The 17,942-nt window shown below is 31.4% G+C and overlaps 1 protein-coding gene and 2 long non-coding RNA genes across 3 annotated transcripts; 2 read left to right on the top strand and 1 right to left on the bottom strand.

The window, feature by feature from the left end:
- Positions 1 to 5,902: 5,902 nt before the first annotated feature.
- On the top strand, positions 5,903 to 8,241 carry LOC146955589 (E3 ubiquitin protein ligase DRIP2-like). The gene is made up of 3 exons (XM_085711523.1): positions 5,903 to 6,062; positions 6,924 to 7,023; positions 7,963 to 8,241. The coding sequence occupies exons 1-3, from the start codon at positions 5,945 to 5,947 to the stop codon at positions 8,207 to 8,209; spliced, it is 465 nt and encodes a 154-aa protein (XP_085567649.1). The 5' UTR covers positions 5,903 to 5,944; the 3' UTR covers positions 8,210 to 8,241.
- A 1,313-nt stretch (positions 8,242 to 9,554) lies between these two features.
- LOC146955588 (uncharacterized) lies at positions 9,555 to 11,406 on the bottom strand. Its single transcript, XR_015016872.1, has 2 exons — positions 11,236 to 11,406; positions 9,555 to 9,840 (listed from the first exon to the last, which is right to left on the bottom strand). It is a non-coding gene; the product is annotated as an uncharacterized LOC146955588 (long non-coding RNA).
- Positions 11,407 to 14,658: 3,252 nt separating this feature from the next.
- LOC146955587 (uncharacterized) lies at positions 14,659 to 17,319 on the top strand. Its single transcript, XR_015016866.1, has 4 exons — positions 14,659 to 14,814; positions 14,983 to 15,062; positions 16,214 to 16,318; positions 16,653 to 17,319. It is a non-coding gene; the product is annotated as an uncharacterized LOC146955587 (long non-coding RNA).
- Positions 17,320 to 17,942: the final 623 nt, after the last annotated feature.

Genomic DNA, 17,942 nt, shown 5'->3' with positions numbered 1-17,942 from the left:
TTCGTTTTAACGTGAAACTGCTTTTGGTACTTCAAACCAATTTTTATACTCCTATTTTGGTTTAACCCATTAACCCATGGATCCAAACTGACCCAGTAGGGTTTACCCAAGCCCATACGTGTTTTGCTCAGCCCAATATCCATGCTGTTTTCTTGCTTGCTACCTGTACTCCCAGTATGCTTTTTGCACCCTTGTTCATTCGAAAACTCTTGGAAAAATTCCACAAAATTTCCAGTAATTTTCTTGTGTCTTTTAATGAATTTCGGGGTATCTTGCATGCTAAATCTTGATCACAATATATAATTTTTATCTTGATTCTTGATTAATACTTTGTATTCATTTTTACCTGAATCTTGATAAAAATTTCTAAGTGTTTTGTGAATGTTGAGGTGATCAATTTTTAGCACTTGATACTTGTTCCTTGGAATGTAATTACGTGTTAAAACCTACTTCGAAAATAATGTGTGTTTGTTTTGTCATTTTTGCCACTTTTTGTTAAGACCTTTTTTGAAAATTGTGATGTGATTTTGTCCTTGAATTTTGGTGCATAAGTGTGACTTTGAGTATGTCATTCTTGGAGTGATTTTGTTTCTTGATTTAGTGTATGCCTGCTGTTCTTGTTATAGATCCTTCACCTTGTGAATAATGTATGTTTCTTGTGTTAAATAAAGTGCAAATAGGCTTGAAAATACTATGATTATATTGCATACTAACTTCCCTCGATTTCTCACATCATAATTGAATTAAAGCTTTTAAAACGTTACCATTGATGTGAGGATTCTAGGCCTTAGTTTTGCCTTAGAATTTTAGTAATATTTCAAGTACTATTTCATCATGTTTTTTTTGATTAAATTCTTGGTTATGGCTTTGTTAAATTCTAGTTGCTTTACTATGTCTTTTCATTTGCTTCCATTTCATCTTTTCTTATGCTTTGTGCTACTAACCTTTCTTGTTTCATGTCTCATTTCCATAGCATTTCACATCTTACTTTCATCTCTTACTTCTTGCATTTTATTTTCTTACACTTTAAAATTCATGCAAAAACTTAGAATGTAAAAACTTAGGAATTTTGTAATATTTTACTTTATGCCTTTAAATTCCTTGCAAGACCATAGAATGTAACTAGGGCATGATGTAAAGGACAATGGACTCTAATAATGTACACCGACACAAGCACCGACACATGCACACACATCACTTTAGGTATATGGCTTAGAATATGCATGTTTAGATGTATGTTTAGTGGCTTAGAATATGCATGTTTAGATGTATGTTTAGGATTGTATGCTTAGATGAATGCTTAGGTTTTACACTTAGAAAAATCAATTTCCCAAAAAAATATGAACAACATCACTCAATTATTTTTCTTAATAAACCTTGGGATCAAAATCCCATTGAATTTTCCCTTTCTTTTCTTAAACAAAAATCTTAAAGAATTTTAATCATACTTAGACTCTTTTGCAAAATAACTAATTCAACCCCACAATTTCACAATCTTATGCCCTTGAGGCCTCTCCTTCTCATTCTTCAAATTCCAATTTTCAAACTTAAAATCAACCAACAAAAACAAAAACATTTTTGGAAGAGAACTACGGTGGATTTGATCCCTTAAACGGGTACGTAGGCAAGGAACAAAATTCCTTCAATTCAAATAAAATAAAAAATTCAAACACATTCTTCTCCCTCCAATTCTTCACTTAGCAAACTTTAGGTGTAAATATCATTTTTCAAATAGCATTTAAAAATAAAGCGCGCGCGTGGAAATTAAAGACGGTTCCTATAGGATACTATAGTCGTTATGGGTGCCTAACACCTTCCTGTAGCGAAAACAACTCCCGGACCTCGATTCTCAAGGGTTTTGCTTACTTTTTCCCTTCCCAAGAAAAAATAAGATATCACCGGTTAAAAAGGTTCAAACATAATCAATGTTTGACACCCGAAAACCAAGATAACACATTCATATCATCTTCTAAGTCTTCAGAAGTTTTTAATGCTTTTCTTGAGTACCATATTGCTTTCCTTGTGCTCAGAACTTGGTTTATCAGAGCCAAAAACTTGACCTTGAACTCAGAATTTAATTATATGGTACTACACATTTGAACACACATTAGAGTACCAAATTCTTCTTTCATACATTGTTATCATCAAAACTTTAATGACATTGTTATAAAACCCATTTTGGTTTAACAATCTCCCCTTTTTTTATGATGACAAACTTATGTATATCTTGAATAATTATCTAAGTTAACTAACTTAGCTCATTATAAGGTGGGGTTTGTATGCTCCCCCTGATTATGAGTTTGGTTGATTAAGATAATAATAGCATTATACATTAGAGCTTATATAACTAGAAGCAATAAAATTTAAATCTACAGAGTTAAACAATTGTTAGAAGATAATTAAATTTTATTTTCTACTTCCCATTTTGCAATCAACAAAAAGTAACTTGCATTAAGATACTGAGGAAAATATTAAAGTACAAGCTAAAATTGTTTGCAAAATAGTACAAAGAAAGTGCAAAAGACAAATTAAAGGGGTTCCTATGTTTCTCAAAGATCCTTGGAGCAGAGTTTGATCAGGATGTCCAACTTGTTGTCCATTGCCTCTTGCTTGGCAAATTGAGCAGCTAACTTTTCATATATAGCATCTTGCTTTGCACGTTGAGCAGCTAGTTCAGTTCTGATCTCTTCCTTGAATGTTTCAAACTCAACAACAGAGACATAATGACTTTGAGGAGCAACATCAGATAAGATGAGATCATGTGGCCTTAGCGGCACAAAGTGAGTTGTTGAATTTACTGGTGGAAACTCATAAACATCTGGAATCTCATCAGCAATGGTTTTAATGAAAGGTAGGGGAATGTAATGTTGTTGCTTATAGGCATGTTTTGATCTAGCTTTAGCATAGCCCATTGTTACTTCAGCAAAGACAGCTTCTGCTTGTCTCTTATTAGTGATCACATCAGACTCTGTTTCAGAGTCAGAGTCTGATGAAGAGACGTCAGAAAGATCAACTAGGATAAAAGGCTTCTTGCCTTTAGAGTCAATTGTGTTAACATGTTTTTTTCTGGCCTTCATCACTAGAGGAGCATCATCCTCAACTTCCTCATCAAGGTCAATAACAAGTTTTCTAATATTTTGCTTCTTGGGAATAGGAGGAAGCTCTGATGCAGCAGGTACAAAAGCTCCACTTCTTGTGGTGATATTCCTTGGATGAACTTCCTTTACATGAATAGTTTTTTTAGGCTTTGATTTGGCTTCAGAGGTAGATTTCCTCTTCCTGCTCTGATACACATCAGGTGCCTTTTCAGGGATGTCAGCCAAAGTGATATTGATGCCCTCTTTCCTGTGCTGCTCAATCCATTCATGGATTACCTCTTTGTTATCCTCATGAGTGATAGGAGGATAATCCACCATCAGATTTGGTGTTTAATTTCTGGTGGAGAAGGGAATCTTTCTTGTCTTCAGTTGCTCTTTCTTTATCATGTTCATTTTCTGAAGATTGATGCTTGAGAAGGTTTTACCAAAATTTAATCCTACCTCAACAGAGGCTCCAAAATCCTTCCGAATTTTGATAAACCTACTATGATAGAAGAGTTGAGAGAACGCTCTTGAGAATCCAAAATGCAATCCGTCAAATACTTATAGAGATCATGTGAGGCAGATTGATCTTGTAAATTTTAATAAAAGTTAATGATATAATTTTTTAATATAAAATTTATTATTTAATATATTTAGATAATACAAACTTTTATTACTTGATACATTTGTTCATGAATACAACTTTTTCACTTTACATTTTAATACATTTTTTGATATATTTCAATACATCATTTTCTTAATATATTTTTACCATAAATTTGAATTATTTCATTAATTTGTTTTTAAAATTCTATTTCAAACAAATTTCTTAATACAAAATTTATATTTGAATACAACTTTTATTGTATAATATTCTCTTAAAACATTATCTATTATTGAATATATTTAAATAACATAACCTTTTATATTTATAATAATTAAAATAGTATAAAATTTTGGTCAAAATCTATTCATATAAGATGTCAAACTTAATATTATTAGTTATTTTTCAATTTTTTGTAATGTCTAAAATTAACTGATTTAATAAATCTTTAAACACTTAATTATTAAGGGGGCTGAATAACTCAACTGGTTTGAGCTTAAGGATAAGAGTTGGAGATCATGTATTCAAACTAGGACAAATGAATAAATACTAATCTAACAACTACTAACATATGCCTCCCTAAAAAAAAAAAAATACTAACATACACCCTCCAGTCACTATTATAAGCAAAAATCTACATTTTAGATTCATTCATTAAATGATGTATGTGGTCTATAATTGAATGAATGTAAAATGTAGTTTTTTTCTTATAATAGTGACCGGAAGGTGTATGCCATTAAAAAAACCACTTAATTGTGTTTGTTGTAAAATTTATTTAATATTTAATCTTAAAAAAGGGAAAATTTATTTGGGAATGCCGACATACTCGAGATGTCCACGGTTATCCTCGTTGTTCTTCTCATTCTTGGTTTACCGAAAAAATGTTATATTGTCATGAAGGTAACATTGACTTATTTAAGAAGTTAATTAATTAAGTTTACTTTATAAAAAAATATTAAAAGCATGCTATGCTGGATATGACACATCATGCTAATAGATGATAACTAATAAATTATGATTTAAATTTTTGATAAAGAATTATTTATTTTTTTTGGTAAAAAAAACTATGATTTAATTTGGAGAATACTTCCAAACTTGCAATATATTTTATTTGCTAGGTACATTCTGTATAAAGTAAATTTTTTTTTGAGGCAATATAAAGTAAAAATTAATTATTAAACGCGTGAAATTTATAATGCTTTTTTTATTCTTTAAAGAAAGCATATAATAGCTTCTATTTTTTTGAGGCAATATAAAGTAAAAATTAAATTATAAAACGCTTGAAATTTATAATGCTTTTTTTATTCTTTAAATAAAGCATATAATATCTTCTATTTTTATTTTGAGGCAGTATAAAGTTAAAATTAAATTATAAAACGCATGAAATTTATAATGCTTTTTTATTCTTTAAAGAAAGCATATAATATCTTCTATTTTTTTAGGCAATATAAAGTAAAAATTAAATTATAAAACGCGTGAAATTTATAATACTTTTTTTATTCTTTAAATAAAGCATATAATATCTTCTATTTTTATTTTGAGGCAGTATAAAGTTAAAATTAAATTATAAAACGCGTGAAATTTATAATGCTTTTTTATTCTTTAAAGAAAGCATATAATATCTTCTATTTTTTTTAGGCAATATAAAGTAAAAATTAAATTATAAAACGCGTGAAATTTATAATGCTTTTTTTATTCTTTAAATAAAGCATATAATATCTTCTATTATTATTTTTTTTGAGGAAAATATCATTTTTTAAGGTATCTTCTATTATTTATTTTCAACAATAAAAAATAATATATAAAAGAAAAATGTAGCCTTGGTTGGTCTTACGGTACACCCCAACACACAATAAATCATACTCTCCATTTGTTGGTATCTAATTAAAAGTTGTACTAAGCCATCTATATAAATGTACAAGGTTAAGCAAGAAATACACATAAGAAATAGAGAGTAACGGGTAGGTATCCAAGTTTATGTTTTTCTTATTTCTCACTTCACTCACATCACATCACCTTTCATAACACAATTTTTGTTCAAATCTAACTAAGTTCCAACCCCATCCACAGTTCTTCCATTGAGCAATTCATGATTGAATTTATTGATAAATACTCAATGTATATGCATGTTTGTTTATTTATTCATCAATATTTAATGCCTAATTTATTAATTCTTGATTTTAATTGAAGTGTTAAATGATGATGCAGGTATCAAACATTGGACGTAAATTTGCATGCAATATTCATCAAGTGGTGAAAGATGGTGAGGATAAGGCCATTTTATACTAGGAGTCAGAGGATAGCAAAATGCTTGTCTTGCGAGCTATGCAACCAACTTCTGACTGATGCCACCAAAATCATTATATGCTTTCATACTTGTGAGAATTTCTATTGATCTGAAACATTCCTTCTAGACCACTTAAATCTTTTGTGTTTTTGCATTTTTGGTTGTATGTACTATATATCCTGGTTTTTTTAGGTATGTATGTGTGTATAAACTGGTTAATATTTTATAAATAATTTTTTTATAAGTAAAAACAAGATTCTAGGGATTTTAACAAAGTAATTTTGATAAAATTGTAACTAATGGACCCATAATACTAGTGCGAATGCATGTAATTTTAACTTATTATAGTGTCTATTTTTTAGGTGTGTTATAATGTCTTTTTTATTTTTATTTTTTATAGTGTGACCTCTCAATGTATATGTGATGATTAGAGGTAAAAGGTTTGCTAAATGATGGGTCATCTTTTATATATCATCTTTAAATTAAAAACTATAGTGATGAAGATTGTTTTAAAACTATGTGTATTTGGAATGGACAATCTTATATTTTATTTAAAGTTTAAATATGATTTTAATCCTTGTAATTATCATTTTTTTTTTGTTTTCTATGTAAGGTTTTTCTATGTTAGTTTTACATGCAAATCAAATTGGGTTTTTGCTAAAAACAATAAAGAACTCAGTTTAGCATTCTTTATTGACGTTTAAAAATAGTTTTTCTCATGGTTTTATTGACCTAGATCCTCTCCTGTAGTGTAACAATAGAACTCGAATTGTATGTAGTCAAATATTTGACGCATCCATACGATCGACACATTTGTGATCATTGAGATCGAACGATTCACATTTTATGCATGACATTTTTTTATTTATTTCTTTTGAATGCTTATATAATAGACAATAAAAATTTGATCATGAAATTACTAAAAGTTTTTTCTTATTTGGACTTGGTTTAGTTTGCAAGAAGTGCATTTATACTAAACTAAGTGATGAAGATTTGGATTGCTGTCCAGTATGTGACGTTCATTTAGGGGTGGATCCTTTGACAAAACTGAGGTTAGTCCCTCACAAACTCTTCTTGTAGTGTAATCATTTACCTTTACGTGGTTTTATATATGCTGTCAAATATAAATGAAACCTAATTGTTACTTTAACTTGCAATGTTGTGCCACCAAGAGATCAGTTAATTTCACTAGCCAATTATTGTTTCATAGATTCACTTGAATTTCATGTGATTTATTCAACAGATACTTTTGTTTACAATCTTTATCCAAAATTGATGTAATAAAGTAGACAAAGGATCTTCATCATAAAAGAAAGTATGTAATTTTTTTTGAAGGAGAAGAGAAAGTATATAATTATATATGGAACTTTATAAACTCGTAATATTACAATGCTCAACAATATTTTAATAGATATAAGTTTAACAAAATCTGCTATTGGCTTAAATGTTTAAAAATTACATAGATTATCCCTGCAAAATTTTATTAAAATCTAAAGTTAGATCAAACATTGAAATATATTCACATTGGTGAATTTGTAAGATGCAGATAATAAATTATTGTTTGTGGAATCTCCGTGAGCTTAGCTCAGTTGATGGGGATATTGCATGTTATATGCAGGGGCTGAGGTTCGAACTCCAGACACCCCACTTCTCCACATTTAAAATGTGTGAGCTCTAGCCACTAGACTACTTGACCAAAAAAAAATTTATTGTTTGTGAAAAATAAATGATAACATTTTTTTTTGGTCAAGTTGTTTAGTGACTGGAGCTCACACATTTATGTTGAGAAATGGGTGTCAAGGGTTCGAAACTCTGCCCCCCGCATAAATTATGCATTATCCCTGCCAACTGAGCTAAGCTCACGGGGACAATTCATGTTTGTGTTTCAGTTACAACTTAATTTTATACACTCATTAGTTTTGGAATGGAGTGTTCAACCTTAAATTGTTGTATGCTAGTTTAATTGAATCTATTGATTTTTTTATTACTAGGCCGGACTTCAATTTGCAAGATGCTAGAAACCGCTTATTTCCTGTTGGGAAAGAGGAGGAGGCACTGAAATACCTCCCAGCAGACCTAATGAGAGCAAGTGGGATTGATCCTTACGGATTAAGGGCTTCAAGTTCAAGTGCTAAAAGAGGACAAGAGGAATCAGAAGGCAACAATAGTTTGGAAGGAAAAAACAAGAAACTTAAGACTGAGGAGGCTGCTGAGGTTGGAGATACAAGTGCCAACTAGTACTATGGGGATTTTAGGGCATAAGGCATGAATTTGAAGAGGTTTTATTTTAAGAGCAAAGAGACTTTATGATAAATAAATTATTGATTCTTATGTTGAATTTTTAGGTTTTTGAGTTGGGAAATTTTATAACTTTTTGGTCAGTCCATCACTATCTGGTTCAGGATCTAATGCTTGTGTTGGAGTTTTTATGTTTTTCTTGTTAGGTTTATTTGCTTATATTTTAATGCTATTTTTAGTTTCTTTCAAGTTTGTACCCTATGTATTTTCTGAATTTTTTAAAAATAACTCGTTTTGTTGATATTGTATTTTGAGCAAGGGGCTTACGGAGACAATCACCAAATTCAAAATCGTCTCAACCTTTTATATGACTTGTCAACATGTGGTTGAATTGGTCATGTCAGAGATCACATATAGTCGATATGAGCGAACCTCAACAAATATTTTTTCTCGTAGATAGATGTGAATTAAGACCGTGGATTTTGCATTATTCTTGATCATTTATCATATGTGGAAGAAATTAGTTTGCATGTTATTATTAAGATTTTAGTTTGTTAATTGTTTGTTGGCTTCTAAAATATTTATGTATAATTTTAGCGAGTTTTTGGTTCTCCTAACCATCATTGTTGATCTTAAATTAGAGATGGATAGTGTCTCAACTCATGAACAATTTAATTGTAATATCCTTACCATTTGAATTATGCTTATTTTTGTGTCCAAAGATTTAATATATTCACAATTTCGACAATTGAATCAAAACTTGTAGGGTTAATTATGTTTTTGGTCCCTATAAATATACTAATTTTTCATTTTAGTCCCTCTAAAAAATTTCTTCAACTTTTAGTCCTTATAAAATTTATAATGCTTTTTTTATTCTTTAAATAAAGCATATAATATCTTCTATTTTTATTTTGAGGCAATATAAAGTAAAAATTAAATTATAAAACGCGTGAAATTTATAATGCTTTTTTATTCTTTAAAGAAAGCATATAATATCTTCTATTTTTTTTAGGCAATATAAAGTAAAAATTAAATTATAAACGCGTGAAATTTATAATGGTTTTTTATTCTTTAAATAAAGCATATAATATCTTCTATTTTTTTTTTTTGAGGGAAATACCATTTTTTAAGGTATCTTCTATTATTTATTTTCAACAATAAAAAATAATATATAAAAGAAAGATGTAGCCTTGGTTGGTTGGTCTCACGGTACACCCCAACACACAATAAATCATACTCTCCATTTGTTGGTATCTAATTAAAAGTTGTACAAAGCCATCTATATATATGTACAATGTAACACCCCGTTTTCCCAACATAAAAATTTCATTTAAAAATCAGAGTATTTTGATCACAAACGGAATGTCACATACTTCATTTAAATCATAAAAGGGATAATAATAATTATCCTTCAAATTCAACATCATGAAAATCTTAAAAACTGTTGCAGCGGAAAATAGTTCAACATTTAAAAGTCTTGGCACGCAGGCCTTATTGGAAAATCTCATAAATTAGTTCATAAAAGAGACACGTAAGGAATAGAAGTAAAAGCAAGCCCCATCCCGTTACGTATCAGAGCACCTAGACACCAAGTGAGGAGTCCACTCACGAACGCCTCTAATCTTTATTACCTGCACATTACCCACGGTCGAGGCAACATATACGCAGAAGGGGTGAGATTTCATAATCAATACATTAAGCATATAATCCAATAAAATGCATTTAACAAGTTAAACATTAATAACATCTCAACAATTAACACTTAGCATATTTTTCATTTCATAATAAATACAATCATCAAATATTATTACTAATTTTCATCTCAAATCATAATCAACTTAACACTCAACTTGACGACACAACTCATCTTTGACCATGCAACTCTATCAACTCAACAGCAGCTTAACAACTTAGACCATCATGAAACTTCTTGATGTGCAAATGCATGTGGTACCAATCAACTACAAAAATGAGCATAATAGGCTCTTCAACGTGTGAGCACAAAGGCTGTCAGGCCTAAAGCCCCCAACTTTAATGAGCACAAAGGCTGCCGGGCCTAAAGCCCCCAACTTTAATGAGCACAAAGGCTGCCGGGCCTAAAGCCCCCAACTTTAATTAGCACAAAGGCTGCCGGGCCTAAAGCCCCCAACTTTAATGCGTATGCAATGAACTCAAACTTCCAACAACTTAGACAACAACATGAACAACTCATACGACTCATAATCATGGACAACTTCTTAAATTCCAACAACATAGACCGACTCATGCAACTTCAAGACACTAAAAGTCAATAGCAGGGAACAGCAGCAAGATACAACATTTAATAACACTTGAATGTGTTAACATCATCTAAGGAATGAATTACATCAACATAAGTATCATAAAGCATCATTATAACATTCATGCAACAACACTACTAATCTCAGTCACCTGAACAAACTTCTGGAGCTTATGAAAGTATCCTAAACAGCTCTCTTACTTACTTCTAAGGTCAACTCAAGACTACACGTGCGAAAGGATCGCATCGGGACAATTTTGGGCAACTATCAGCCTAACTCGCAGTGGCGAGTAACTTTGCTCGCAATGGCGAGTAAAGCGTGCATTCTGGGTTCCTAAGTCCTTACTCGCAGTGGCGAGTTATTCTGCTCGCAATGGCGAGCTTACAAGTCACTCGCAGTTGCGAGTTGCATCGCTCGCAGTTGCGAGCTCTGGGTTCTAGCTCGCAGTTGCGAGTGTCCTTGCTCGCAGGTGCGAGCGATGAATGTCAGTACGGCCAGAAACCTAAAAATCACAACTTTTCACCTATACTCATGATTCTTTCATCCAAATAGCATCTAATTATCATCTTAAGTAATATCTAAGGTCTGTATACTAATTTTGCATCAATCTAACATCTGTTCATGATTCAATCATCAAATTGATCTTAAACCTAATTCCCAATTCTCACCAAAACTTAACCTAATCATGCTAAATTCATCCTATAGAATTATACCCTTAATAATATTGAACATTAGTCTCACCCTTACCTGGATTGAAGCTTTCAGACAAAGGCAAAGTCAACGGCATCAACGACTATGTACTCGACACCAACAATAACTCAGAGGATTTCATGAGTCAACTTCTCCTTTCCGTCAAGCATCACAAATGGTAATCGAAAAAGCCAAACAACATACACAAGAATCCGTTGAAATGTTCAGAAAGGACCACACAATTGCTGGTTTGAGGAAAGGACAATGAATACGTTCCTAGAGACAATCCATGGTCTCATAACGACAAAGGGTGATGGTTATCCAGCAAGGAGACACAATGATAACATGAAACAAGTTATCGATTCCAAAGACTTGTAGAGAGGTCTTATATCTAAGACACACCAGGCTAGGAATTTAAGATAAGGAACATGGTATTATACAAGAAATAGTTTCACGTTACCTATGAGTAAAATTTGGAGATTTTATGGTAGATTATAGGCCACAACAAGGGAACAACGGTGGATTGAAATTAATGATGGCTGCTCTATTTGGGAGAGAGAGACGATTGTGAGCCGCATTAGGTTTAATCAAAGAAAAGGGGCTGAACAACTTTTGTTTTTTGTTATACCTATGCATATATATAAGTAAACGTGCTATAACCCCTTTTTTTTCTTCTTCCGTATCTTACTTTACAAGTCAAATAATAATTATCTTATTTAAGCCATTTAAAAGAGAAATACATGAATATTATACACCGAGTGCTTATTTCCAAAAACAAATATATATACATATTCTAAATGATACTTTAGTTCTTATATGTGTACATCCACTAAAATTTAGTCTAATTCTCAAAGATCTAATCTAGTTAACAATAATAAAATATCACTCATCAAAATAAATCGACTAAATTATAAAAAGACATCTAATCTCAATAAAATAATAAATAATAAAAGTAGGGCGTTACATACAAGGTTAAGCAAGAAATACACATAAGAAATAGAGAGTAACGGGTAGGTATCCAAGTTTATGTTTTTCTTATTTCTCACTTCACTCACATCACATCACCTTTCGTAACACAATTTTTGTTCAAATCTAACTAAGTTCCAATCCCATCCACGGTTCTTCTATTGACAATTTATGATTGAATTTATTGATAAATACTCAATGTATATGCATGTTTGTTTATTTATTCATCAATATTTAATGCCTAATTTATTAATTCTTGATTTTAATTGAAGTGTTAAATGATGATGCAGGTATCAAACAATGGACGTAAATTTGCATGCAATATTCATTAGCTGGTGAAAGATGGTGAGGATAAGGCCATTTTATACTAGGAGTCAGAGGATAGCAAAATGCTTGTCTTGCGAGCTATGCAACCAACTTCTGACTGATGCCACCAAAATCATTATATGCTTTCATACTTGTGAGAAATTCTATTAATCTGAAAAATTCCTTCTAGACCACTTAAATCTTGTGTTTTTGCATTTTTGGTTGTATATATATCTTGGTTTTTTTTAGGCATGTAAGTGTGTGTATTTAGGGATGATCATTGAGATCATTGAGATCGGACAATTCACATTTTATGCATGACATTTTTTTATTTATTTCTTTTGAATACTTTTATAATAGTAGACAATAAAAAATTTGATCATGAAATTACTAAAAGTTTTTTCTTATTTGGACTTGGTTTAGTTTGCAAGAAGTGCATTTATACTAAACTAAGGGATGAAGATTTGGATTGCTGTCCAGTATGTGACGTTCATTTAGGGGTGGATCATTTGACAAAACTGAGGTTAGTCCCTCACAAACTCTTGTTGTAGTGTAATCTTTTATTTACCTTTACGTGGTTTTATATATGTTTGTTACTCTAACTTGCAATGTTGTGCCACCAAGAAATCAGATAATCTCACTAGCCAATTATTGTTTCATAGATTCACTTGAATTTCATGTGATTTATTCAACAGATACTTTTGTTTACAATCTTTATCCAAAATTGATGTAATAATGTAGACAAAGGATCTTCTTCATAAAAAAAAGTATATAATTATATATGGAACTTTATAAACTCGTAATATTACAATGCTCAACAATATTTTAATAGATGTAAGTTTTACAAAATCGACTATTGGCTTAAAACTTTAAATCACATAGATTATCCCTGCAAAATTTTATTAAAATCTAAAGTTAGATTAAAGATTTGAAATATAATTCACATTGTTGAATTTGTAAGATGCAGATAATAAATGATGATATTTATTAAGAACAATTAGTGTTTGTGTTTCATTCACAACTTAATTTATATACTAATTATTTTTGGAATGGAGTGTTCAATTTTAAATTGTTGCATGCTAGTTTAATTGAATCTATTGGTGTTTTTTATTACTAGGCCGGACTTCAATTTGCAAGATGCTAGAAACCGCTTATAACTACAAGAAATCATCCATTTAGCTAGGAATTATACCTAGGAATCCAGCTTCCTCTCTACAGACAATGCATACCGAGGAAAGTTTCCTAGGTAAGCATATTTGACCGTTTAACCATGCTTAGCTAGGAAATGGAGGTGGTTACCGAGGAAATATTTCCTAGGTAAACACGTGGTACAACTTTTTGCAGGAAAAGGTAACATTGCAGCAGTGTGTTAACGTGGAACAGTGACAAAAGCGTGGCAGATTTAATTAATGCAGCAGGTGAACGTTGAGTGCACAGTTGTGTTAATTAAGCCTAACGAATCTTTTTCATTTTTATAAAGGAACGAATATCTTAATATATATATATATATAAATGTTAGATATTCTCCAATCAATCTTAATTAACCCTAATCCCGCCCTTTTTGGCGGGTCTAAATATATTTTTTTTAAAAATTATTTTGCAAGGAATTGAACCAACTACCCATAACAACACCTTAGAGTTTTTACCACTAGACCATTAACATTTTTATTGAAATATAGGTTCTTCTAAAATGGATATGTAATCTTAATGGCCTTTTTTTTAAGCCACTAACACTCATTTTTATTGTGTTTATTTTCATGTTTGATTAATTTCACATAATTTAATTTATGGCTTTTATTCCATGTTCATTTTTGTTGATGCAAACTAATGTTATAATTTTCTTTTTTGAGATTTTGCATGTCGATCACTCTCAAACATCACTTAGTTTCATTGTTTCTATTACTTTGAATGTAACTCTAAAATTAATAATATAGTCACTTTGATGCTTATATAAGAAACTCTACAAAACCCGTACATCGTACGGGTTAGAGTCTAGTAATTAGTAATAAAAAAACAAAAAACAAAATAGGAAAACTATTTATAATTTTTATGATAAAAAAAATAAAATTAGAAAACTAAGAGTTTTAGCCGGGAACTCTCCCGCTCAAATGAAAAACCAATTATTTTAATTAATTTATAATAATTATAAAAACAAAAATAAAATAAGAAAAGCCAAAATAAGAGGAAACTAGTACACGCATTATAGTCATACACACACAAGAAGAGGATACGGTGAAGAGGAAAGCGAGAAAAGAAAGAAGGCATGGACGACATGCATCTGGGTTTCTCAAGCTGTTACCGTTCAATACCCAGTCCTTAGCAGACAACCATCTCTCACCATAACCCCTGTTCTCATTCTAACTGGTGAGTTCTATTGATTTAGGTTTTTTTTTTCAGATTTAGGGATTTCGATGTTTATGGTTTTGTGGATTCTGAAATTGTTTTTTTTTTTTTTTATTTCAGATTTAGGGATTTCTTATGGTTTTGTGGATTCTGAAATTGTTTTTTGACTTAAGGATTTCTATGTTTTAGGGTTTTGTCATTCTGTGAGTGTGACATAGAGTTTGAAGTTTGAAGACTAAGCTTGTTTTCTTAGTTACTCATTCGTAAAGGTTGGTATCTCTGATTTTTTTGTTGATCTGATCCCTTTTAAAACTAATACTGCTACGATGACAAAAAAACATATGCAAGGCTATTTTAATCGCTTCATGTGATTTGGTAGAGATATACTACAAGGTGTTGGAATATATTTAACAATTTTCCATTGGAAATTCAAATCACAAAGACAATTGGGGTTTCTAGAACTTTTGGTTACATTGCATATGTTTGTTTCACAAAATGTTACAAATTCAACTCACTAGGGGTACAATAATGATCCTTAGTGTAGGGGCACCTTAGTTTCTGAACGTAGGTGTTTTTGTTTTTGCTTGTACATGCGCATGTGACACTTCACCAAACACCAACATAGACAAACCAATTTGCGAATGTAATTAACCGTGGACGGAGAGCTTGATATATAAAGTGAAACTAGGGTATTCATGAATGTAATTAACCGTAGGACTATTGGTTATTTGATATGAATTTCTTTGAATACATGAGATTAAGTTATCAGTCAATTTTTGGTGACTGGGGCGGGTATTGGCTCTGTTTGTGGCTGTCAGCTGTCTGTTTTTAAGTGTGTGGCTGCTACTGTTATGTCCCTTTTGAATTGTTGCTGTGCGTGTGGTGGGTCTGTGATTTTTAGGACGTTTTTAGCCAATGTGTGAGCAGTTTTTATTTGGTTTTGCTACTATGAGGTGCTGCTGTTTTGTGCATAGTTACTGTGATCTGTTTTGTTTTTGTTGTGTTATGCGGTTGAAGATTACTTGTGTTTTGTGTTTTTAATTGATAATATAACATGTTTTTGATAATTAAATACTGAGATTAGTGGCCGGCCTATAACATGTTTTTACACGTATTGCTAAACTTTGTGAAAAGGCCGGCCTCTAATACTTGATTACTTGAGTCTGTTCATCCTTCATTTACCTTTATAGAACCTATAATACTTGATTACTTGAGCCTGTTCTACTTCGGCTTTTATAAAACCATTATGCAATTACATACCATTGTGCTATAACTTTTCAAAATTAAATAATAAGAATAAAAACAAACCTTCACAATAAACATATGGTAAAAGTATATGAACTTTGTACATGTTTTTATATATACGTATATATTTAATTAGTCAGGTTATGTAATTAATTAACTTTTTGTGATAAATTAGGCAAAAGATCTTGGAAGAGATCCCTATGTAGACGAGCTTCATCGAGAAAACCATATTATACATGGTACGGATGTCTATGTTGATGATCGCTCCTATAATACACAGGTGAATTTCTACTCTGACAGTATGCTGGGTGTTGTGTGATGTTTTTGAACTTTCATTACATTCTGCCAGGAATATTCATGTTACTATTTTTAGTTTTCTGTTTTATTTTATTTTGCATCCGAAACCATAATAATAACCTGGCCCTGTTCAAGCTTGGTGGCTTAGTTCAAATCAATTATTCTTCTTCATGTCTGTTATTTTATTAAGAATCTTATCAGTTTCAGTAAATTAGCCAAAGACGAATAGGTTATTTTGTGGGGATAGGAATATCATGGTTTCTTTACTGAGTTGCTTGATTCATAAACTGAATTTTTACTTGTCCTTTGTCTTGCAGCATTTTGTGCATGTGATGTTAATGGAGCAAGAGTTGCGGGACAAGATGGAACGGGACGCTGAGCAATATAGAGCATTTCAAGAAAGCGTTGATCGACGGTTTGAGGAATTGATCGCAAGCACATCAAGGTGACCGGGTGTTGAAGAATATGGTTCAGATGAGTCGGACAATCCCAACATTGAGGAGGATGAAAGTGATGCACCAATTAAATATGATGCTTCAGATGAGAAGAATATTTTGACTTCTTTATTTAAATATGATGCTTTAGATAGTTTTAGGCTAGTTTTGTGGACTATGTGAATACTGCAGTTTGATATTGCAGCATTTATGCTCTTCTGTTTTGGCTGTTGTTGATGCTGCAGTGGCAGTTTCTAGGTTCCATTTTGGCTGGTGGCCCTTTGTGTTCAATTTTGATGCAGGGATATGCTATTGTCGGCATCTTTTTTGCTGGTTGTGGCATGTTGTATATTCCTCGCATCATGATTGGGTCTTGTTTTTGGGGTTTAGGTGTGCCGCATATATACGGTCCCTTTTGTACTTTCTTCCGCGAGTTGAGGGTGTGTCTTACACCCTCTCGTCGATGAATATATTTTCCGTTTATTTGGTTATTGGAAATGTAAAATAATATTTAAAATTATTATTTAATTAACATAATTTTAGGGGAAAATTTGTATTTTTTTAATTTTTTAGTAGTTTTCCGAGGAATATTTCCTAGGAAACAAATAATTAAATATCCTGAATTTTTGAAATTTCTTTGGTTCAAAAAAAAATGGCGCAATTTTTAAAATTTAAAATTTTTGGTGCAATAATATTTTAAATTGAATTTCAAAATTTATTTTTAATTGTTTCAAAATATTTTAAATTGAATTTTAAATTTTGTTTTTTATTTTTAATTGTCACATCGACTGAACTGTGACAGTGGTGGCAGTATTTGACAGTTTTTTGCATGAACGTTTCCTAGCAAATATTTCCTAGGTGTGTCCTAGCTAACTGCTTCCTCGGTGAGTCCTCGGTAAGTTCCTAGGGACAACTATAAATATACCTAGGAAGTGTTTCCTCGGAAACTTCCTAGGAAAGCCTCCATACCTAGGAATTTTGCTTCTATTCCTAGGAAATGTTTCCTAGCTAATTTTGCTTCTATACCTAGGAATTTTGCTTCTATTCCTGTTCGGAAAGAGGAGGAGGCACTGAAATACCTCCCTGCAGACCTAATGAGAGCAAGTGGGATTAATCCTTATGGGTTAAGGGCTTCAAGTTCAAGTGCTAAAAGAGGACTAATGGAATCAAAAG

Source organism: Medicago sativa, chromosome 1 (genome assembly GCF_051527215.1).
Source record: "Medicago sativa cultivar Bolivia chromosome 1, Bolivia_mono, whole genome shotgun sequence".
Taxonomy (NCBI): domain Eukaryota; kingdom Viridiplantae; phylum Streptophyta; class Magnoliopsida; order Fabales; family Fabaceae; genus Medicago; species Medicago sativa.
This window is presented reverse-complemented; position numbering and strand designations above follow the sequence as displayed.